Source organism: Pempheris klunzingeri, chromosome 1 (assembly GCF_042242105.1).
Source record: "Pempheris klunzingeri isolate RE-2024b chromosome 1, fPemKlu1.hap1, whole genome shotgun sequence".
In the NCBI taxonomy this organism is placed as follows: domain Eukaryota; kingdom Metazoa; phylum Chordata; class Actinopteri; order Acropomatiformes; family Pempheridae; genus Pempheris; species Pempheris klunzingeri.
Window position 1 is genome coordinate 6,489,022 of NC_092012.1, and position 23,753 is coordinate 6,512,774.

At 38.8% G+C, this 23,753-nt stretch overlaps 2 protein-coding genes across 2 annotated transcripts in view; one reads left to right on the top strand and one right to left on the bottom strand.

The window, feature by feature from the left end:
* Positions 1 to 11,613, bottom strand: part of tspan4a (tetraspanin 4a) — a 124,066-nt gene extending 112,453 nt beyond the window's left edge. Inside the window, exon 1 of the mRNA XM_070830671.1 lies at positions 11,531 to 11,613. The gene's annotated coding sequence lies outside the window, so the exon portion shown is untranslated. The remainder of the gene's footprint in view (positions 1 to 11,530) is intronic.
* A 3,755-nt stretch (positions 11,614 to 15,368) lies between these two features.
* Positions 15,369 to 23,303, top strand: taldo1 (transaldolase 1). Its single transcript, XM_070835377.1, has 8 exons — positions 15,369 to 15,554; positions 19,190 to 19,313; positions 19,748 to 19,855; positions 20,594 to 20,725; positions 21,100 to 21,275; positions 21,509 to 21,706; positions 22,473 to 22,618; positions 22,773 to 23,303. The coding sequence occupies exons 1-8, from the start codon at positions 15,455 to 15,457 to the stop codon at positions 22,803 to 22,805; spliced, it is 1,017 nt and encodes a 338-aa protein (XP_070691478.1). The 5' UTR covers positions 15,369 to 15,454; the 3' UTR covers positions 22,806 to 23,303.
* The last annotated feature ends 450 nt before the right edge of the window (positions 23,304 to 23,753 follow it).

Below are 23,753 nucleotides of genomic sequence, written 5' to 3' on the forward strand. Positions count from 1 at the left end.
GTTATTTTACATGAAACTAAGATGTGCCATCAGATCAGTTTGTATATATATATATCGGCAGCCCAGACTTGATTTCTGGGCCTTTTCATCTTTAAACAAATGAAATTCAAAGGATGAATCAATAGTCAAAATACAAAGAGGAAAGAAATACAAAATATACAACATTCATTCTGTTAACAAAATAAACCTTCATAGTGCAAAATCCGACTCATATAGTCAATATTTCTCCAATTAAACATGGTCTCCCTGAAGAGTTAGATTTTACAATTTTACGATTTTTAAGAAAGGATTTGTATTTTCTGGGCGCTGTAGTTTTTGTTACTCAAACAGAACTGAATAGTACATTTGACTATTTCCAGCAGCAGCTTAAAGCATATAACCCCTTGTGACCCCATCAACTGCTGCATATGTCTATGGCCAGTTGAAACAAAACAAATAAGGAAAGAAATATGAGAATGTCTGAAAAAAGAACCACAAACTTGTGCATTTTTTTTCTCTTTCTCTTTCAGTTAATTATCTCATGACCCCTTATATTTAGTTTGTGACTCCTTGTTGGAAAACACTGGTCTATGGCACATCGACATAAGCTATATAAGGCAACACGAGTATTTGGATCAATTAAGTTTTGGAAAAAAAAAAAAAAAAAACTTTAAGGGCAAACTTGAAAAGCAATTTATTTTCTGCACACTAAGAATCAACAACATTTTAAAGACTAGAATATAGAAATCTATTTCACTAACATATTATTGAGACATTATATTCAGACTTCAGCCAGTGTGGATTTTCAGCCCCTAAGCATGAGCACAGAAACCATCCAGCTCTGTCCTCTCACCACAGGCCCACTAATGGCTCATTTAGCCCCCGGTGGCCAACTTCAAAACTGCGAGCTGGCTCTCCAGTAACTCCAGTGTCATCATTTTACATCTGGAGGAAAAGGGCTGCACTGTGTCAACTCAACTCCCTGCAGTCGAAACAAACCATTATGGTAAGAAAAACACTTAGCTGTCCTCTGTTAACAAAAGCCCTGACAAACTATATGACGAAAGAAAAGGCGTTCAGAGGACGGGATGCAGATGCAGGCCGTGTTCTCACTTCATAAACAACAGGACGTGCTTTGTTACCTTTTGTTTTGAATATCAGATGTGATTTGCAGCACTATGAGCTATTCTTCTGAAGCGTTAATGAATAAAAGCAGGAGGCCACGATCATAATAATCTGGTAAGAGTTAGTAACATGCAAGCAAATGAAGGGTAAGGTTAGGAACAATACAGTCTGGACAGACAAGGCAAACATGCTTTAGCTTAGCCTTTAGTGAATAATTCATGGAGGATTATCAGGTTATTAACGCAATGTCTATCATTTTCTACATTAAACATGACACACTTTGTTTTTAAGCTCTCCACTTGGTTTCTGACAACTGAATCACCACAAATAAGGTGTAAACATTCAAATCGTCTACCAAAACATAAAGAGTTAATTTCAGGAATAATTCCAGAGAGCGAGATGCTGGTTGGGCAGAAAGAGGAGAAATACATTTCTTCAGTTAGAAATCAGTGAGTCCCTGCAGCTACCTCGCCTCTGTCAACAGCACTCTTCAAACTTTTCTGTTCTGAAACGCATCCTCCGCTGGAGGAAGCAAACACAAGTATTGGATAACGTATTCCTCCTGACTTCCGACAGCTTTGTTTCTATGGCAACTAATCCGCAGGCTGTGGCAGTAAAGAAGTACCTTGTGAACTTCTCAATGAGAACAAGTCACTGTGGACTATGGAGTGGCAGACTGTGAATGTTAATTATATCACAGACCTAGATAGAAACAAAACAAATAAGAGCAAAATTAGGCATTTGGCCCTCTATCGCTACGTGTGTGTGTGTGTGTGTGTGTGTGTGTGTGTGTGTATGTGTGTGTGTGCGCTTCTGTCTGGAAGCATTTGAAAAAGACAACATTCGTCTCATTAGAACAACCCAAAGCACATCTATGTGCACGGGTGGATTATGAGCCCCTGAGCACAGACATGTAAAAGCCTTCTGCGTCACTCTTTGGTCATTTTGTGTCCCTTTGCAGCCGTTTTAAGTCTCTTTGTGGCTGTTTTTCTTTTCTTGTACTTATTATGTGTCTCTCTGTTGTCCTTTTGCACCTCTTTATGGTGTTTTGGCATTTTGTGATCGTTCAGTTGACAAGAAATGTTAATAGTCACTAAAAATGGGGAGGGGGGCTTTGTATTATGTGTCGATCATTCTCATTCAGTAGCTCATCCCTGTCTTTATGATGATAAACAACACTTGTATGTGTGTGAGTGTGTGTGTTTTGGGCAGGATGGAGCAGACCTTACAAAGGGCACAGAATAATCAAAAGCTTCTACACATGGGTTAATTACAATGCTGGGAAATTATTGCCAACTGGAGCTAATGACATGTGACATTAGCCACTGTGAGCTGATTGAGGATATCATTTGATGAATCATTCCAAAATGGCATGAAATCAAAATACTTTTTGTTAATGCCCTGGATGAGGCTCTGATACTAAAAAATAAGAAAAAGATACGGCGAATCAAGAAAATCCAATAATGAGAACTGATGAAGGGAAAAAGGTGTTAGTTTTCCTCACAGATGACTTCTGAAAGACTTCATCTGAAAGTGACTGAATTGGGATAACTTTCTGTGATCTGCACACACTAACCCATAAATGCTGAAGTGTGTCCTTTTTAGTTAATTTATGGTTGTTTGCAAATGAATTAAAAATGAAAAGCTGCATAAAGGCCATAATTATCCAAAGCCTTGAGCAACACATCAAATCAACTTTGGGTGCATCCAGTTTGGTTTAAATGTTTTTAGACTCTTTTTGACTTACGTTCATCTCTTTTTGTAACAAACAAAACATTAATTTCTCTTCAGTCAGTGTGTGGCACCACATAACTGAAAGCTCAAATGAAAGCAGAAAAAAGTCTTTAATTCTTTCAAGAACATCCTCCAATGTCACTTTTCTCCAGAGGACATTATTAACGATTATTCAAATAATTTGCTCAATTGCGAGTAGAAGTCTTGCACCCAAAATTTTACTGACAAAGTATTTAAGTGCCAGCAAGAAAAAAAAGACATTTTTGTGTGGTCTTTGGCCACTTGGAGGCAGCAGCTGTGAGCACAATGCTGACCTCTTAGTACCGTTTAAGTTGATATGGCAAGTTTGTTAACACTAAGTAGACATGGAGCCACATTAGCATTCATTTGCCCCTCGCAGTCGAGTTTCTGGCCATCCAATAAGTGTAAGACACCATTTTGTTTCGCTCTGCCTCATGCTTGGTGAGATGAATCTTTGTCAATTGAGACTTGTTTTTCCTGACAAAACCAAACTGATGCACTTCTCAAGGGCAAACAGGAAAGCTGATGGCGTACATCAGATTGTAGCTTTATATAATGAGGTGATTGAACGACACTCAACTTACATTTTTTTTTTTTTTTGCTAAAGGACAATCTGTCTTTTAAACATTGAGTGTCTTGCAAACAAACTTACAAAAAATTGAATTTCTATTACAGAAACAAATGCTGTTTTTCTTTTAGTGCAAGGCAAAAAAAAATGATTCAAGCCTTTCCTTTCTTTTGTGCATGCAAATTGGTATTTTATGAAGATGTTAGATTCAGTGTTCATGCTGTGTTGCCATTTGCCTCTAGCTTGGGTTTCCACACACATTATTGTTTGTATGACAAAGTCAGCTGGTCTTCTTTGCAGTTCATGCTATATTGCATGAACTGCTGTCTTATTTATGTTCTCTATTGACTCCTAAATTGTTCCGTGCCTGTAAACTTCAGTCACCTGGAAAAATTATTAATGTCATTCCTCAAACCTGCTCTGTCTTTGGTGGAAGATGCTTTAAAACTTTGTTTATTTTGTAAGCATGGAAGGTTAGAAAAACAGAATTTAGGAATATCTGACCAATGAATGCATCTGTTAATGAACACTGTTAATTCATTGTGTGTAATTTCTGCTTGTTTTTAAGTCTGTTGTTTGTTCTTTTATGTGAATTTTTATGCTGCTATCTTGGTGATGGGAATATTTCTGGTAAAATAAAGGTTTATTCACCTTCTAGCTCAGTTTTTAGTCTCTACACACTCCTAAGGGAAATGTCAGGCTCTTAAGCTGCTACTGCTACTGTGTCTGTCTGTCTGTCTGTCTGTCCGTCCGTCTGTCTGTCTTGTGCTGGGCAGGTAGAGGACAGCAGGTTATGGAAGCTTTTTCACTGAAACCATCTGCCTGCTGCACCTGGAAATGACTCCAATGAGAGTGGTAAGGCTGAAACAAGACATTTAAATTGTGGGCAGTAAAACCTCACCCAGTCTCCTCAAACAGTCTCACGCAGTCATGCTCCTGTAACTGCCACAGCAGCAGTTAACAGTAAACTCAAGCTGGGACTTAAAGATGTGTCCTCAAAAACTGTCTTGGCATCACTGAGTAAATGTTTATGTCTACCACAGTCTGTAATAGACTAGAGTACCAATTAACAACACACCTTAAATTACAATTTTCTGAAAGATTTAGCAGATAGATCTCATCCAGTGCAACATGAAATTATTCTAATCTGTTGCCGACTCATAATGAAATAACTATATCAGATCAAGAGGTGACAGGTATTTGGCAGCAAACTTTTGTGCTGGAATAAGAAGCCACAACTGATACAGCTTTCCATTTAAAAAGCGCGTGACAACCAGTCATAACACAAAATAGAGTAGCTTCAGTACTAGACTGTGTAAGTGCTTGAGTGGCTGAGCCAAAAAAGAAAAAGCAGTGAATAAATCCCATTCAAAGTCACTGTGGTGACTTCAATATAGCTGTTCACAGAGGCTCCCTTTAGAGCTGAAGAAAAACTACACATTTTGAAGAAAAAGACAACCCAAATCCAGATGGGACAAGCAAACAAAGACACATCTAAGAAGAGCCAAAGCTATAATTTCAGCCATAAATTGTCTCCATTCAAAAGGGATGATGTTGTTTTATCAACAACAAAAAAGCGAAAAACATAAAACTTTGTTCAATTTTTCATTATAATGTATTCTGTGTAAATTGTTGACAGTTTTCTTTGTATTCAGGGTGGCACACTTCAGAATGTCATGGGGTTTGGAAAGTTTCTGAAGGCATTGAACTTCAAATCTAGTAGACAGATGCTCTCCATTTTAAAGTCATGAACATTGATTTTCAATCTGAGGTTGTCGAGTGATCCGTGTCCAGGGAGCCAGCCTCCATAAAGTTAAGCTAAATCTATTAAGATCAGCAAAGACTGGCCACAACTGGCTGCCGGAAATGAATGTAAATGAGAGTCAAGCTCTTTGTTTGAGTTGTTTCATTCAGCGTTATATGCTCAGACAGAATTTAGTGAAACTGTGATCATTTCAAGAAACAGAACATGTAGTCAGAGAGCTTTGTGAGAAATTTGAGGAAAGCAATGTAAAGATAACTTTGACCATACAAACAGCAATGTACAGGATTCATTTTAACTTTGTGGGATGCCTGTATGTTTAAAGAATTCCCCCTGCAATGCAAAATTACATGTTATGTAAAGAATCGTCTGCAGTTGCACCACCAAGACGGCTAAAAACAACCAGCTATACACAGACTGTAAATGCTTGCTGCTATTTTATCACTGAAAAAGAAAAGAAAGGGGTCTGAACCAAAATTAAACAGATTACATAGCCAGGAATGTCAGTCAGGAGCAGTAAGTTATTATGGGCAGAGTGAGATAATGCATAGTGAAGAGGGGAGGAAGCATGAGGAAATGTAGCGAGCGCAGACAGAAAAAAACCTCCTGCATCATAATTTTTTCTGTGTTCAACTGGGCGTGAGACTGGGAGTCAGCGGCACTGAAAGAGTGTGGTTATGGCTTGTGGTTTTCACTCGGCACTAGCATCTCGGCAGAGCTCTCAACAAGGAGCAGCAGAGGGGACAAAATAGACCTTTCAAAATGCAAGAGGCCATGCTGGAGCCTCACATCCTGGGACGACAGGCGGAAAAATAAAACAACCACCACATGTGACATCAAGTACGTGCAGTTAAGTGCAAATTATCGTCACTGTGACTGTGGATGTCAAAAACACTTTGCCTTTATAACCTTATTGTGGGTCGCAGCCTTAAAGAAGCAGCGTGTGGGTTTTAGGGGGATCTACTGGCATTTCATTTCATTTATAATGTTTTCAGTGCCACCTTCAGTGTCACTTCCTTTGACGTTTGATACCGAAGCACAGGACACCCTCTCTGCAACTGTTCTGCCCATGTCTTCATTTCAAATGGTTCTCATTCACAAGTCATAAAATATGGGAACCCGTGACCTACAATATCAAGCAGGTATACGGGACCTTGTCATGGTAGCATTAAAAAAAAACACATGGTTAATGTTCTGACACTGCTGTAGTTTAGTTTAGGCACTAAAACTACTTGGTTAGGTTTGGGAAAAGATGATGATTTAAGTTAAAATGTGAGCATTACTCATGTAACTCAAGTTTTACTTTGAGTTTCACTTTTGGTTTCACACTGGGCAGGAGCCCAACTCTCATGGGTCAAAATCCAGTTTGACCTTGATCTCCATGCAGATCTACACTACATTACCAAGAGTTGTTTCATACAGACACAGAAAGGGTGCCTTGTGTGTCGGTATCTGACACCATAGGGTTTGACAAGGCAAAGGTATTTGAGAACAGGCTGTTTCTGAGAAACTAATAATCGTTGTGTTTTTGTGAGCCCTTCATTCCTACACAAGCAGTCAGGTCTCTTCTACAGTCTGCTATGTTGCGCTGCTATGTTTCTACTGTAGCCCAAAATGGACAAACAGGGCACTGAAGAAGCAACTTGAATTTGGTAGAAAATAAAGCAGAAGAACAGGAATACCATTTTATGTTATAAGAAGTTTGCAAACCCAAATTTTGCCAGCTAGAACTCCATACTTATTATTTAGCTCAAGAGATTGTAAATACTTTGTCCACCATATTTTCTCCTACAACTTGGAAAGGGAGGGATGAGCCAGGGTATTTTCAATCGATTACAATGTGCAACCTCACCACTAGATGCCACTAAATCCTGCACACTGCACCTATAATCAAATCTGTGCCCTGCGTTTAACTTATTCTTTACCGTTCGGTTTTTGTACTGATTAAACAAGATAAACTGTATTAATTTGGAGCTTTAGAGGTGGAAATAGGTGGATTTTGTTACTCTTGTTGTTTCTAGCCTTTATGCGAAGCTAAGCTAAGCGGCTGCTGTAGCTTAATTGTTGACAGACCCCAATGACATATGTGTCAGTCCCCTCCCGATGTGTTTTAGAGATAAACGTATTTCACTTGGATGTGCTTTTTCTACAAAAAGTTTAGTTAACTACTTAAAATTTCTGAAGATTACATTTACTCTTTCTCCCTCTCACAGAAAAATGGTAAATATTGTTCATTTCAAAAGTGTAACTGCTGGATGCACAATATCTCCTACCCTACCCTGCTTTCTTTGCAGGCAGTTTTGTAACATTTACATAATAAATAATAAAAAACAATTTCTAATTTTTCCATAACATTAGTCTGGAATTTATCAAAAAGTATACATGTAAACTGGGTTGGTAATCTCTTTAAGAAACCCAAATAAAATAGCTAGTTATAAAATAAATTAATAAAACCCTGCATGTAGGATTTGTTACTTCAATATGTCTAAATTCCTGGATACAGCCCTTAGTGGCAGCATTCAATGAAGAGCCAAAATCTACTTTTAATATATTTGATGACATACATGGCACACATGTAAGTGCTTTTAAAAGTAAGAATACCCTGACATTTAATGTATTTATTGTTGTACTCTTTCCTGATGCAGTTCACTAGTTTGACCCTGCAGATCCATTAAAGTTTTATCTTCCTGTATTTCATCTTTTGGCCTCATCATACTTTGTAGTATACTCTGCTGTGGTGTGGTTTACTTATAATTAATGTCTGCTGTGTAGCCTCTCTCTGAGGTTCATAATGCTCCAGGATAACTATCTTTTTTCTTCGTTTCACATTGTATTTTTGCACTACCTGTCAATGTGTGTCCATGCTGAACAAAATCAAAAGCTGGACATCCATCCTGTGTCCCCTTTTCTTACATCAAATCCTGATTTGCCTACTATATATTTCTCATTCCTATTCTCACACAATTCCTTTAACCATGGAAAAAGTAAAGATCAGAATCAGAAACTTCGGACATGCCGTGTCTATGTTACCTATATTCAACATAACATAACACTTTCTTCTCAGCCCTTTATACTTCTGACAGCACTAAAGAAAAGTGAGCTGTGAAAACATCAGGCTGGCATAAAATGTACGGAGGGAACAAAGTGAGAGAGGACCGGCTGAAATCTGACCAAAAAAATGTACTGAAGGAACACAGAACTGAGGGGAAATTGGGTGAGTGGATTTAGGGCAGAGCAGTGCATGAACGCACACATACACCCACGCATGCACACACACATGCACACACCTGCAGACGGCAGCACAATGCTGCCTTGTTACATCCACCCTCAGCAGAGCCAGTGTTGAGGGCAATTATCCAGAGAGTTGCCACACCTAGAGTAGCCCACAAGTCGGCCACAGAGCTGTGGTTGGACAAACAACACCAGCTGTGGCGATTAAAGAAAACACTCGACACTCCTCTCCCAAACATATTTCACTGCCTCCATCAAAATAGCTGGATGCCATATGTGCTGTAAAGCAGCGAGGAAAGCACACCCTCAGATCTAAAAGTCGGTGTCTCTGCAGCGGCTTTGGTCTTGGCCAGTGTTTGCAGGCTAGATGTAAACAGTGGGCAGCTGCCAACTGTCCAGAGCCATCAGTTCATCACTTCAGCCACACTGGAGTTGATGAAACGTGGGAGGACATGGGAAAAGTAAACTGTCTGCTTCTCTTTACTGTCTCTGCGCACATCCTGCAATGTGTCAAGGCAGTCTGACTGTCATGGTGAGCTGCAATGTGCAAGCAATTTCATGAGCAGTAGCCATCAGGTTATACATAGACCATGAGCTGAGGTTATTTAGAAAGTAAAAATGTGCCCTTAAATAGTTACATGTAGTTTGATTGTTTGGTCTGTGTTGTCAAGAGCTATTTAGTGATATAATCTATTTAACTGATGTGCAAATATTTTTCCCATCTATACTTGTTTTTCTACACTGCCCAGTTACTTTTACTACTGATGAATCTATTGATTATTATTAGTGGTATTAATCTCTGAGTTTGAAATATAGGCGTATATAGTAGGTATCTGAAGTGTAGAGAAAAGGTCAGATTGGTGCATCCCTAATTACTATTTACTGCACCCTACATTCTGCCTTAAAATGTATTTTTCTTTGACCAGTAGTCAAAAATCACAAACTTGTTCTAATTAAATATGAGAAGAAATGGAAAAAAGCAAATGCTCATATTTGTCAGATCCCCGGAAAAGTAGATGATGTCATGACATTATAAAGGTAAAGTAATTTATGAGGTAAAACAGCCCCTTTGGCTGCAAATAAATCATTTAGATAGTTCACTGATTGTTACTGTTGATCAATAAATCAAGCAATTGCTTCATTACCATAGTCTGATAATCAGACGAGAGCCATTCTGTTGTACATGTTGAATGTATTACTAAATTAGAATTAAGCCTAAAAATTGAAATTAACTGTTAATTTGTGTCATATTATTTCAATATACATCCAGTTTATTAGGTGCAGCTGGCTAAAAATAACAGTCTAATACAGCAGCCCTGCAATAAATTCTACCTTCATGAAGTTTAGTTTTTGCTGAAAGGTAATTTCTGATTCAATAGCATGTGGTGCTGTTTTATTGTATTCTATTATGTTTCTAATAACTTGGCAGAACCAAATAATAGAAACACCTCTCATGAACCAAATACCACAAACTGCATCCTCTGAAATGACCAAGCAGTTGAATCTACAGCTCTCTACAACAGTTTCAGTAAACAGTGAACATTACAACCTTTATGAGAGTACAGTTTATTGCACAGCTGTGTATTGTATTAGACTGCAATTGTTTTCGTTAGGTGTACCTAATAAACTGGCAACTGAATGTATATTATATTAATTTATGTTTAAACTGAGATGTGGGCAGCAGTTTAGAGGTCTGGAACTCCAGAAACTCCTGCAGGAAGAGTGTGAAATTTTACTATGTGTATCCACTGTATGAACATTTAGTATTCACATAGTGGAAAAGGGGCAGCACGAGGTGCGGTGGTTAGCACTGTTGTCTCTCAGCAGGAAGGTTTTTTTCTGTGTGGAGTTTGCATGTTTTCTCCGTGCTTGTGTGGGTTCCTCCGACAGTCCAAAGACATGTCGGTTTGGTGAATTGGTCACTTTAAATTGCCCGTAGGTGTGAGTGTGAGTATGAATGGTTGTCTGGTTGCTCTATTGCTGAGAAAAAGTTAAATGCTGCTTCTTATTCAAAACTCTTGTAGCTGCATTGCATTCTGATGTATTGTGGTTTCTGTTAGTGCACATAAAACGGCATCTTTCACTCTATGTCAATATGTTTCTCCATGCATGACTGCTGCGAATCAGCACAAAATGTAAAGTCTATAAAAAAAATCTGTTTCCTTCATTCTGAGGGACCGGTGCCAAGATCTGTCGTTGATGTGTGCTCATGTTTTTTTGACAGCTGAGAAATGTTCCTGCTTTCAAAACCCACTGATGCAATGATAAGAAAAATACACCGCAAAGCAACAACATGGGCGCAAGACCACAAGGAACATCTGCTGTTTTAACTGTACAGCCTTACTGCTTTCATTAAAGTTAAAATGAATCTTTAATGTTCCACATGTAATATGGAGCAGCTTCATCTGGGAGAATTTAAGACCTCTGCTAACCTAACATAAGGGCACATTGTATGGCAGTGAATTCCTGTGCACTTTGCCAGCCAGCCACAGCTTTGAGAAGTCAGTGAGGCCTTAAGTTCCTGTAACCCCTCTGGAAGAAAAAAACCAAAAACTGATGGGAGGGAATAGCTTTAGGAATGGTTGGTATTCTGAAATGTTGTTCTTCTCCACAAGTTTATTTCTGTCTTTCATCGCGCTCCAGGGAAACATTCCTCAGCCAATCAGAGCTCTGCATTCTCACACATCACCACATTTCCACAACCATTGACATACGAATAAAACAACTGATTGTGTGGAGCCTACAAGTGAAAAATGCATCCTGGCCAACATTAAAGAGTAGTTTTATGAGAAAATCATACTGCTGGTGAACAGCGAGCTCAAGTCTAATGAATAGAAATCCCACCCTTAAGTAAACCAATGCAACATTCATTAACCAATTCACACAGCATGAATGGAACCAGCTTATAGTTTTTCCCCTCTGATAAGACAAAGTCAGCCCACAAACACTCCCAGAGAAAACTTCTAAAACAAGGTCACTGATGTATGTGTTGGAGCTAGAATATAGTATTAAAGAGGAAAAGAGAGAAGTAGAGTAGAAAGAGACTTGAGAAATAAGAGCCTGTTAGTTGAAAGGTTCCCGAAAAGAAAGGAAATGTGGAAATGACTTACCACTCACTTATCTCACACTCTGCTGTCCCTCTTCTTCCTTCAGTGTATGACAAAACTTCCCAAGTTGTTCCTTTCCCTTACCACAGACTCTCTCTCTCTCTTTTCTCCCTCTCTCTCTCTCTCTGTCTCACCTCTCACACACTCTCATGGATGCACATGTGACTGTCCTTGGCTCCCCAAACAGCAAAATGGCGACATCTAGTGATGAGCAAAGCCATAACATGTAAAAGCAATAATCATCCTTTGTGGAGCTGCTGTTGGCTCCCTGACAATTTCCAAAAGTAATGACAAGTAAGGCTGGTTTGCTTTGATTCAGAGGGCCATTTAAAAGCAGCATCTGATGAATACAAATAGCTACTCATAATAAATGCAAACAGTCTCGGCCGTCCGCAAACACTTCGGTTTATGAGTCAATTCATTTTCATTAAAGTAACCAAGAGCAATAGTTTCATTGTATACCTAATGTATTTTCACAGCTTGTTACGTTAAAGATGTGTTTTTAATCAGCCTTGGTCAGCAAGATTCAACTTAATGTAAATGATAAGCAATTAAATAATTCAGACGTGGCTTGTGATTCACGTTTAGTGGTATTCAGTCGTCTCCTCTTGGCAACTGTTTGTGAACATTTTTTGTTGTGCATTTGTCAATAATAAATGAATGAATAAAGAAATGAATACATAAATGAATAAATAAATAAAGATTTAATTCAAAATCTGGAGCTGGCAGGGTAAACATACAGGAATAATAGTATTACCTATTATTCCAGGAATAATAGGTAATACTGATCAACTCTGGTGAAAATCATCACAAACCAACATCACATAACCAAGAATAATTGTTTCATTGTGCATCTACTTGTAACAACTTATTTCCAATGCTCATCACATTAAAGACGTCTTTTTAAGCCTGACTGAGGGGAGAAGGAGCCTCCAAACTACCAGGATGGAACAGGTCTTATATAATCTGGAGACCGGGGGCCAGCTGCCTCCAGTTCCCTGGTGGACTCCAGCTCCACCCAACCAGGAACCTACAGCAACACAAACTACACACACACACAAGCCGTCGCAGTGTTGATATACTGACAGTAAGTATATGCACAGAATGTGTAGTCTGCTAAGACATGCGTGTGATAATGAAATTATATTACAGGTGCCAAGTTGCAGTTTACTGATGTTTGACTAATTAGCATGTGATAATTTAAGTTCACATATTAAACAGTAGTGATTTATGAGATTCATTGATTTACAAGGGAAGGAATATTAATATTTACAGGTTGATGTATTTACAGTTCATATTTACACTAATACCAAAAGTTAATAGTTGAATTCCTTGCGCTGGGAATTGGTTACTGTGACTGTTACTGGCAACGATGCACTTTTTAATTGCCTTTTGATACTCTAGTGAGAGGACGTTTTTAGGGGGGTGAGTCAGGGGCAGCCAGGGAAGCTGCAAGTGGAAGTAAACAATTTAAACTTCATCAAGTGGTGCTGTGGATTCTTTGATGAGGATCAGACAAGTGGAATTGTTAGCCCAACAGATTATTGTAGAGTTTTTCTATTACACATGTAGACCATTCTACACACTGCTACAAGAGAAGTACATAGTATTTCGTTGTATTTTCAAAGTATGTCTTTAGTTCTCCTAAGTGTAGCAAAGTATTACGTAGGTGTTAACATAAAACTAAGAGTAAGCATAATGTCTACAACCTTGATGTAGCAAACCTGATGTTCAGGTCAAACAAACAAGAAAAGCAAAATGTCTGTGTCAAATGTCAAAAGTGTGTTTTGTTTGTTTTTGCCTTTGGCTGGAAATTGTTAAAGGAACATGGAAACATTCAAACATGGAAAAAAATTAAAGCTCTTTGAAATCATTCAGGTAATGATCAATGTCCTCTATTAGTTTGTGATGTTTGGAGAGCTGCTTTGTGCTCATTCTTGCCTGGTGTTAGTCAGTGTGTCACGGTGCCGACAATGAGATATTGTTAAATATTCATTTGCCAGTAAAGCAGACACACAGGTTGGTAATGGAGTAAGTGACAGTGTCATTATGCTGCAAAGGCCTGCGGGCTGAATTATTGCTTTTGAATACAGGCACAGCAAAGCAGTCACACCTAATGTAATGGTGTCTTAAATTAAATTGTTCCCATATTATTGTAAATAAGAGCCTTGTACAGCCGGCTGTTACTGGAGGGCAAGACAATATGTTGGGAAAGAGGTGCCTCTGTGCAGTTATTGAAATAATCAAGCAATCAGAATCACATAATGCTGTGGTTACAATGATGAGCAGACTCTGTGCTCTTTGTGGAATTAAATATTCAACATATTACACTATTCATGTAATATTCTGTCATTTACTGAGTAATTTAGATGTAATTGCATAGCAGGTAAAAAAATTCAGGGTGGCAACTTAATTCCGCCTATAAACATTATTGTACAGCAGCTTCTCGGTGAAGTGCCTCGATCACCAGGGCTCACAAAACATGACTGAACCAAACATGCCATGAATACAATGTGGCTCCACAGCAGTTTGATAGATGTAATAAATACCTGATGTTCAGAATTAACCAGGGCCACAGCTATCGTTAAGGGCACAAAGAAAACCTCAGCTTTGTTTCTTGGAGTTAAGGTTTTACTGACCTCAGAAATGCAATGCTCTAGAGTCAATATTTTTATATCTGTCAAAACATGAGAAGGAATTTCAGCATTTCTTTTTTCAGCAGTATCAGATTTCTGGCATTGTGGAGTGTTTTGAAGCAGCATTGATGAAAACAGAGTTTAGCAAAGCTGATCAGTTCTCTGTGATCAGAACAGATAAAAAGACGACAAAACAAGGTATTAAGTCCACTTTTATTCAAATAGCCTAAAATCACAATTAGCCTCAGGGGGCTTTACAGTCTGTACAGTACAGCACACCCTCTGTCCTTGGCCTTGATGCCACCTCAACAGGATTTACAGCACAGTGTAAGCCACCGCTAATATTACCAAACATAAACACTCATTTAAAATGCATCATAATGGTTTCTTTCTTGTGGCATCTTCAAAGTGAATGTTTGGCTTTTCCTTCAGTTTTTCAGTAAGACTTCTGGGCCTCTGTTGTTGACTATAATGACTAAGCCCTTTGACCATCCAACCAATAATGCAAAGTTATTAACAGCAGCTTCACACAGAAGCTGTAGCTCAGGGCCCCCCTGAGCACTTGGGCCCCGAGGCCTGGGCCCGTTAGGCTCATTTGGTAATAATGACTTAATTTTCAACTGAGTTTTATTTATATACCACTTTAGACGCAACACAGTTGATCCGAGGTGCTTTAAAATGTACAAAGAGAAAAATTAAAAAGAAGAGCGGAGACCAAAGAAGAAAAATACAATAAGCTATTTTAAAATCACACAATGCACATACCGTTAAAGGTCCCATATCATGCTTATTTTCAAGTTCATACTTGTGTTTGGAGCTCCTACTAGAATAATTTCACATAAAGGGAAATAAAGGTTTTCACACACTAATTTAATGAAAGACAGAGCGGAACTATTAGTTAGTATCCCATATGCAATATAATTAAGTGAATGTATGTAGGGTAAATATGGTACTTGTGCACAATTTTGATGTTTTTATACACCTTTTACATCCACTCCATCACATCTCAGACACTTCACCACCTTTAGTTCACAGCATGTCACCAGTAACTTTTCAGATAAACACTGCAAATGTAAAATAATAGCACTAAAGTATGCAACAGTAGATAAAGATGGCAAATGTAATTCAGTCATAATTTGGATTTTTTCTGCAGGAGCTTCCTTTAAGTCTCAGGTGTCCAGAGCGCGTCCCCGATGCGTGCTTCCCTCATGCTGCGCGCCCCCGTCCCTGCAACAATCCGCCTGCTCTCACGTGTTTTCTGTGTATAAAAGGGTCCCAGTCTGCGCTCATTATGTCTTCTGTGTCACCAGACAAGCGGCGAAAGATGGAGTCAGCGCTGAACCAGCTGAAGAAGCACACGGTGGTCGTGGCGGACACGGGAGATTTCAACGGTAAAAAAAAAAAAAACTTGCTCTTAGCATATGCTAATGTTAGCTGGTTAGCATGCTAACTAACTGACCAGGAAGGATCCGCCGTTAATGTGAATGACCGCCGTGCCGATATCACGCAGATGTTAGCATCAATCTAATGTCATTTACTCCAACTGGCTAATGCTAACGTTAGCTAGTTTACCTACGCTTGTGGTTTTAGGCTAGCGTTAGTTTACTAGGTAACTAGCTGTTAAGGTTAACTTATCTTATAATCCTCTTAAGTTAACGTGTTATTAACGTTACCCAACTTAGTGTCAAGTTAGCTTTACGTTAGCCTCTAGCTAGCAAACTATGCTAGCTAACAAACACGACGTCTTTGTTTATTCAACTAAGAATGCGTGTGTTTATATATTATCGACTGAACAAATGACAGCTTAGCTCCATCTAACTACAACTTGCACTTGTTAAGCATGTGCAGCTACGTGGTGAACATATAGACGATGTGGGGGCTAAACAAAGTTAATCTATTTAGTGTTCACCCTCAGCTGACCATCAACAAGAATGTATAAAAATGTTATTTTCCTTCCTCGTTTGTCACTTTGATGCTACATAAGAAGGTCATGTTTCGCAGAAATGAGTCAGAATGAGGAACTGTGTGCAATATTACTGTTACTGATGCAAACCGTGCAGTTCCTCATCCAGGGTTTGCAGAGTCAGGATGACATGACAAAACAGGCTAGAGTCAGACTGGAGGACAGATAGTGTTACAGTCATGACACAGCAGGAGTTGGGGGGTGTTCACATGTGTTGAGGCATGCATACAGGGACAGGACAGCTCTGTGATTTAGTGCTGTAACTCTAAAGTGACAAACAGAAAAATAACGACCATTTTGATAAGCACTCAAGTCAACCATCAAGACCAAACATTCTTCAATTGTAGCTTCTCAAGAGGGAGTTTGCTGTTTTTATCTCTTCTTTGTGTACTTTTAAGTTAAACCTTAAGGGTTTGCACTGTTCAGACAACTTAATCAAACTATTTGCACAGTAATTTTCATACAGGTTAGTGCAGCTTAAGGTTCTTGACAGGTGACTTACAAGCTAAAAATGACAAATATAAGCAGTAAAACAATTACACAAACAATTTGAAGACGTCTCTTTGGACTCGGAGACTGCGGCACTTTTATTTTATGTGTATGATTGCAACTTCAGCAAGTGGCAGATACTTTTTTGCGCATAACACTGTCCTACACATCAACACTAGCCAGATAACGTCAGGCCAACAATGTAACATGTCTTGGTGAACACTCCTGTCAACACTGGTATTGAAAACAAGATTGTGATGGTGATCAGAGGAGCGGTTACTATTAAGATTTACTCAGCCACTGGCCTCTCTGTGGTTTAATAATGGACATGTCTGTCTGGTTTATGTGGTCTTGGTATTTCATGAGTGTTGTAAGATTTCTCAGTTTTCTCTGGGCGGAAGTCTAGAAATGTTAAAATCACTTCTGTTTCACATAAGAAATGCAAGAACTTGGTCAAACATGTTGTAACACCACAGTTTTGCTTCACTTTCTCAGGAATAACTTGAAAGTACATGGAGGGGATGGGCCTGAGGGGGCACTTGTGAAATTTTGCACAAGGCTACTTGGTAACTAATTTCGCCTGCGTGGTTATTTGTGGTTCAAAGAAGATGTAAATTTAGATGAGGTTCCTCGTGAGATGAAGTATTGTTCACTACTGTTTAAGGCAGATGACAGACTTGTATGCATACTAATATCACATTCAATTAGATAAGGCAGTAATCTGACTGATTCAGTATGTTACGGATTTTTGTTAAGTCTTTAAGGGTTATTTGGAATATAAAGTTTGAATTCTTATGATGATTTTAATTTCTAATTTTTCCGTGTGCCACAATGCTTACTTACTTACATGGCATGACTATCAGTCAAACTAAAGCACATTCATTAATGAGAAAGAAAGTTTGTTTTCTTTTATTTAAGCTTAGTAGACATTTTCCCACATACTTTTTAAACGCATCCCTCTGGACATTAAGCTCATGCTCCAACTAACTCTCAAATCACCTGACTGCAAACATTGCACAGCTGCTACACTTGTAACATAATCTGGTTATTCATTATAATTGTGCTGAAATCTGCATGTAAATGTAGTGGATCATTAGTGATGATTAGTTTATAGATTACTAAAACAGTGAAATTGGCATTCTCAGCCACAAATTTAAAAACTCTTTAGGCTTCACTCTGAACAGAGGCCTGGACCAATGTAGTGTTATATTATTTACAATGTTTTCATGTAACTGTCTAATCTTAACTTCAAGCTATAGATCTGCCCAGTTATGAAAAACAAGTATTTTCATGCCCCTTGTGGTACGGACGAGAGCACATCTCTTAGGAATACTGCTGTAATCGACTGTCTTCTTGAGCTGTTGATCACGAGTATCTAGTCCAAACCCACTGACCTGCAGAATGATCCAGAGTTTTTCTGAAGGGGGGGTTGAGAGAAAACTGGCCACAGAACAGAGGCAGTCTTTGTCCTTCAGCTGAAGAGCTGGCAGCTCCGACTGGCCTCGGCTGCTACAATCATGTGCTGACATAAAACCACTGTGCTTCATGAAAAGCGGCAGGCTGCTCATGCATATCAAATTAAACCCTGTAGTTCAGTCCTGTAAAGTGCAACTGGATGTTTTGAATTTACAGTTCGGTAGCTTATGGAAGACAATAATATAGAACTTGAGACTTGATCATAAGGTCTTTTAGTCCGTTTATGATACTGTTTTCACGTGTGTGTGTGTATATATAAGATTTTTGGGATAAGATTTCTCAGTACTAAAGATTCCATTAACTACTAATTAAGGAGGTTTGCACCACTTAGTGGACATTTCTTCCGCTCCCCCATTAATTTTTAAAGATTCTTAAGCTGCAACATCAGAAATTCAGGCTTTTAATGTTTTTTTTTTTTTATTATGAATGTGGGAATTAAAGAATTCTCAACAGCAAATAATCTACCTTTAGTAATGAACAGAGGACTTTTAGATCATTAGTCATTTCCCTACTGAAGCCTTTGTCTTCCCTTTTCAGTCAGTGTATCTCCTGTTGAAATCTCGACAGGAAAGACCAGTTTTTAGAGGGTGGCACAGCAGTAATTTTATACAGTAGATGGCTCCATTTTCTAACATAACCACAGAAGTATATTGTAGATTCATGAATCTTTGACTTTTCTACCAACATATAGACATATTTTGAAAGAATGAGATTGAGGAAATCTTGAATTATGGCATCTGAGCAGGATAACTGGATTCAAACTGACCTTGTTACATTTTGTCAATTGTCACTGTATATACACCTCTGGGGAGGGTTAGGACAGGCTTGTAGTCACTGACTTATAACATTCAAGGTAAACAGTAGTGTTGTATTGAATCCCAACTTTTAGATGATTGTTTTATCTTTGACCCTCCTCTTTATTTTTGCTTATTGAATGGATTTTGTATTTGTTCATCTTGGTAGTACATAATGATTTGAATCATGCACCATATTTATAGTGCTTTAACTTTCATATTAAACTTGAATTTACTTGAGGAGATGAGGTGACTTATTTAATTAATTTTTTTGAAATAACTTTGCTCTGTTCCCATCCTGCAGCCATTGACGAGTACAAGCCTCAAGATGCCACCACTAACCCATCTCTCATCCTGGCTGCTGCCAAGATGCCAGCCTACCAGAACCTGTTGGATCAGGCCATTAAATATGGCATCGCCAAAGGCGGGTAAGAGGCTGTACACAAGTGAAATGAATGAATCTGTTCTTTAGTCGTATATAAACAGAATGAAAGTGAGTCATTTGGTAAAGAAAGGGAACATTTTATGTGGTTTTGTAGTTGCACAGTTCAGGTAAGTTCCTTAACTTGCATCAGGCACTTAATTGTAATGTTTTTGGTTTTTCTGTTTTTTCTTTTTTTTGCCGATAGTCTCCATATTCAGATTTTGAAGAGTTGTTTGATTTTGTGACTTTGCACTTTACTGGCTGGCTGAGTACCAAAGTTTTCAAACAACTTCAGCTTGACGATCTTTCTCTACAAAGGACAAGCATTGCAGCTTTAAGAATAATATCTTAACCACAATGTCCATTTTCATAAAAATCTCCTTTTCAGTGTAACTTGGACATTACATATAACTTCATAATGTTTCTTTCTGCCTTCAGTACCGAAGAGGAGCAGGTAGACAACATCATGGACAAGCTGTTTGTGACTTTTGGGCTAGAGATCCTCAAGAAGGTCCCAGGCAGAGTCTCTACTGAGGTGGACGCCCGGTAGGTGCCAGCAACGTTTTACAAATTGTTAATTGCGACACGTAGACTTGGAGAAGTTTGCAGTATGACTAATCACAAGGCAAGACTTGAACAGATAAACTGACAGCAGGTGTCCAGAGACTGTGGTATTTCTATTAACTCTTTGTGGAGAAAAGCATGATTGCCTTTACTTTAAATATATATTGTAAAATGTTCTGGAAGATTACAGTTAAGCCTTCTACAGAATGGTACTTTACATTTGGATACGGTGTCAAAATATACTTAAATCTCTTCTCACAATATTATGGCTCTTTTTCATTGTAAGCAATTAACTTAATCACTCGGTTACTGATCAGTAATTGATTAGGAATTAGTAAAATCTCATAAAATACAATATGCACTCTTGCTTTTGAGAAACATTTTGAAAAAACAGTTGACACCATCTATTTCTGCAGTACCAACTAAGTAAAAGAGGTACCCTCATCATGAATTAAATAAACTACATCTATACATCCCTTTTATCTAAAGTTTGTTGCAATTTGCCGTTCATTCACATTCAAACAAAGCTACCATATAAGAAACTAGCTAAACAATCTGGAGCAGTCGGGATTCAGTGTTTTGCTCAAGAACATGTGGACAAGAGGAGCCAGGAATCAAGCCATCCCCAAGAAATTAAAGAATTTAGCCGTAAAATAATAATTGTCTCAGTAAGCGTGTGGTTGTCTGTAAGTTTAATGGCTGCGTTTCTGCGCCCGACAGACTCTCTTTTGATAAAGACGAAATGGTTTCCAAGGCCCTGAGGCTCATCGCTCTTTACGAAGAGGCAGGCATCAGCAAGGAGCGTGTGCTCATCAAGCTGTCATCAACATGGGAGGGAATCCAGGCTGGCAAGTAAGTTTGTAATGCACTGTGTGCAGGTAGGTCGGTATTTGTTTTCGCTAGTTTGTGTAAGTGTGTTGGGTCTGAATTGTTCTTAGCAATTCATAATGCTGATGGGGTTTCTTCAGTGTGTTGGTGTTATTATCTGTGATGTAGGCATTAAAACACAATAATAATAATAATGTATTCCCAAAAGTATTAAGCGTTATCTCAAAAAACCATAATGTGTCATATTCTAATATTCTGTGGCTTGTCTTCCCATCTTTGAGGAGATTCTAGTTGAAATGTGAAGCAGAGGAAAACCACAAGTCAAGTTATGACTTCTTACTGTTTGTGAATTTAAAAAAAAAAAAAGTTTTTAATAAAATATATTTATGTTTGTACAGGGAGCTTGAGGAGAAGCACGGCGTTCACTGCAACATGACCCTGCTGTTCTCTTTCGCTCAGGCTGTGGCCTGTGCAGAGGCAAATGTAACACTTATATCGCCCTTCGTTGGACGTATCTTCGACTGGTACAAGGAGAATACAGACCGCAAAAGCTACGAGCCACACGAAGACCCAGGTCAGTTTTATGAAACTATGAAAAGTTGTGTGGAAAGAAGTCATAAGGGGGAGTTGGTCGTGGCGTAATGTCCCATACATGCATACCCTCATTCACAAGCCTTGCATAGAGAATATCTAAAACTTTTAGTCTTCTAAAAAATGTCACTGGGCAACAGAATCGGTTCAAAGCCGCTGAAAACTTGCTTGAGATGGTGTGCATTCATTCATTCATTCCTCTTCACCCCCCCTTAGGTGTGCTGAGCGTGACCAAGATTTACAACTACTACAAGAAGTTTGGCTACAGCACCGTGGTGATGGGCGCCTCCTTCAGAAACACGGGTCAAGTGAAAGCCCTGGCAGGCTGTGACCTGCTCACCATCAGCACCGGGCTGCTTGCAGAGCTCAGCCAGGACCACAGCCCCGTCACAGAGATGCTCAGTGTGGAGAAAGGTACGGTACTGTGATCCAAAAGCTGCCTTTCTGCTCATCATCTGCTAATCATTAACTGTTAACTGTTTTATTTCTATCAATTTCAGGGAAGGAAGAAATTTAATTCCTGCAGTTAGACTCCTCGTCAGATTTGAATGAATAAATATTTTCACTTAATTAGGAAACAGTCACCACACCCTCTTTGTACTGGCTGTTCTGCAGCTTGTCGTGATATAAACAATGTTCGAATGACACCTGTTATTGAAATGTTCCTTACACGCTTCATTCCTGTGTCAAGAAGAATCATAGCTTTGGTTTTGAAGTGTTTTGTCCTCAAGAGAGCAGATATTTCTTCGCATTTAAATCATTGGTTATATTTAAAACCATTTAGCCCTACAGAGGCAACAAGTTAAAGGTTTTGTGTGGCTGCTATCACATTTTAACAGTTGTTGTTTTTGTTCTTGAGGAAATAAGATCGTAATGTTGTTATTAATTCAGGGACATAAAGGTGAAAATTGGGTTAAAAGATCATAAACACAAGCTCAGATTTAAAAATACACTCTGACACACAATCAATTTTATGTTTGCCCGCCTCCATTTTCTTTTCATTCTTTATTACTGAAGGTATTTCCTGAACATTGCAAGAAGTGCCCTTTATTGTAAACAAGGATTTCCGGACAAGACAGGGCAAAATCTAGGTGGATCTAAAAAATGTTTTGCTTTGTGGAAAACAAAAACAAAATCTTTCACTTGTTCCCACCTTGACTTTGATGGTTTGATTTTGCAGCCAAGGCCTGTGATCTGGAGAAGATCCACCTGGATGAAAAGGCTTTCCGCTGGGACCACAATGAGGACCGCATGGCCGTAGAGAAACTGTCTGACGGCATCCGCAAGTTCGCAGCTGACGCCATCAAGTTGGAGACGATGATCAAAGTGAGAGGATTTTCTTTGTCTTTTATTTTTGGCAGATGTATATGTTTCTATGCGTGCACTCTGCTCTACTGTCACACATATACCGCTTCCTTGCAGCCAGTATAGAGTGACTTTGTATGTTGACTCCTCTGCTCTTTCTGTCCTTCACTTACAGGAGAAAATTCTCAACGTGAAAAACGGCCAGTAATGGGCTGATTTGGCGTCTCCGACCACATTGACAGGAAGTATGAGGAGTTAGGAGGCTGTCTTTGTCCCCAACCACCTGAGAAGGTCCAAAGCACCAGAAGGCCTTCTCTCTCCTCACATGACCAAACTCCAGGGACCTCCCTCCTGAATGGATGCCTTTCCTCTCTTAGGCTGGGACTGACTCCGTTTGTTTTCTGACCAAACATAAATGGTAATGTGGATGTGAGTTGTTGTAAAATAGTTTAAAATTTATTCCATATTTGACCAGAAAGGGAAAGACTTTGCAGAAAAAAAAATATCTTAATGAGACATCGTCTTGTTGAGTAATATCATGTGACTGCTAGAAAGGACCATGAGCACTTTTTGGCAGGAAAGGACCACAATTATGCTGTCAAGACCATTTGAGCAGGGTTGAGGGCAGAATTTGATAAATACCATTGTACCATCATTCCTCAGAATATAGCATTTTGCTCTTTAAATAAATAAATAATCTGTGTAAGAGTTGTGTTTTGGTGGTTTTTACAGTTTCTGTCTTTGGGAACAACGCAGTGTTTGTCTAACACCTGCTGTACTGTAACTCAAGCATCTAACGTAATACAAGGCTTACAGTGACTGCAACAAACTCAGTTTCATAAAGCCGTCATCTTGCGTGCAACTTTTGTCATGCCTGTGACCATCTGGTTGAGCCAGTTTAACTCCATTCTCTCTCAGCCCGAATTTAGCTTAACACCACCTCCAGTACAACACAATAGATAAAACCGTAGCATTGAGTGGGACCTGTGAGCGTTTGGAAGGAGTTGTGGCAGGTGGCTGAAGGTAATGTGACTTATTTAGCTTTATTACAAATGTTTGTTTGCTGTATGTCACAGATTTGAGCAGCAAAGCTGGCTGAATTGGTCTCTTTTGTCATTTGGAGGTTTCACTTCTCAGAGAGAATAAATTAAATTAC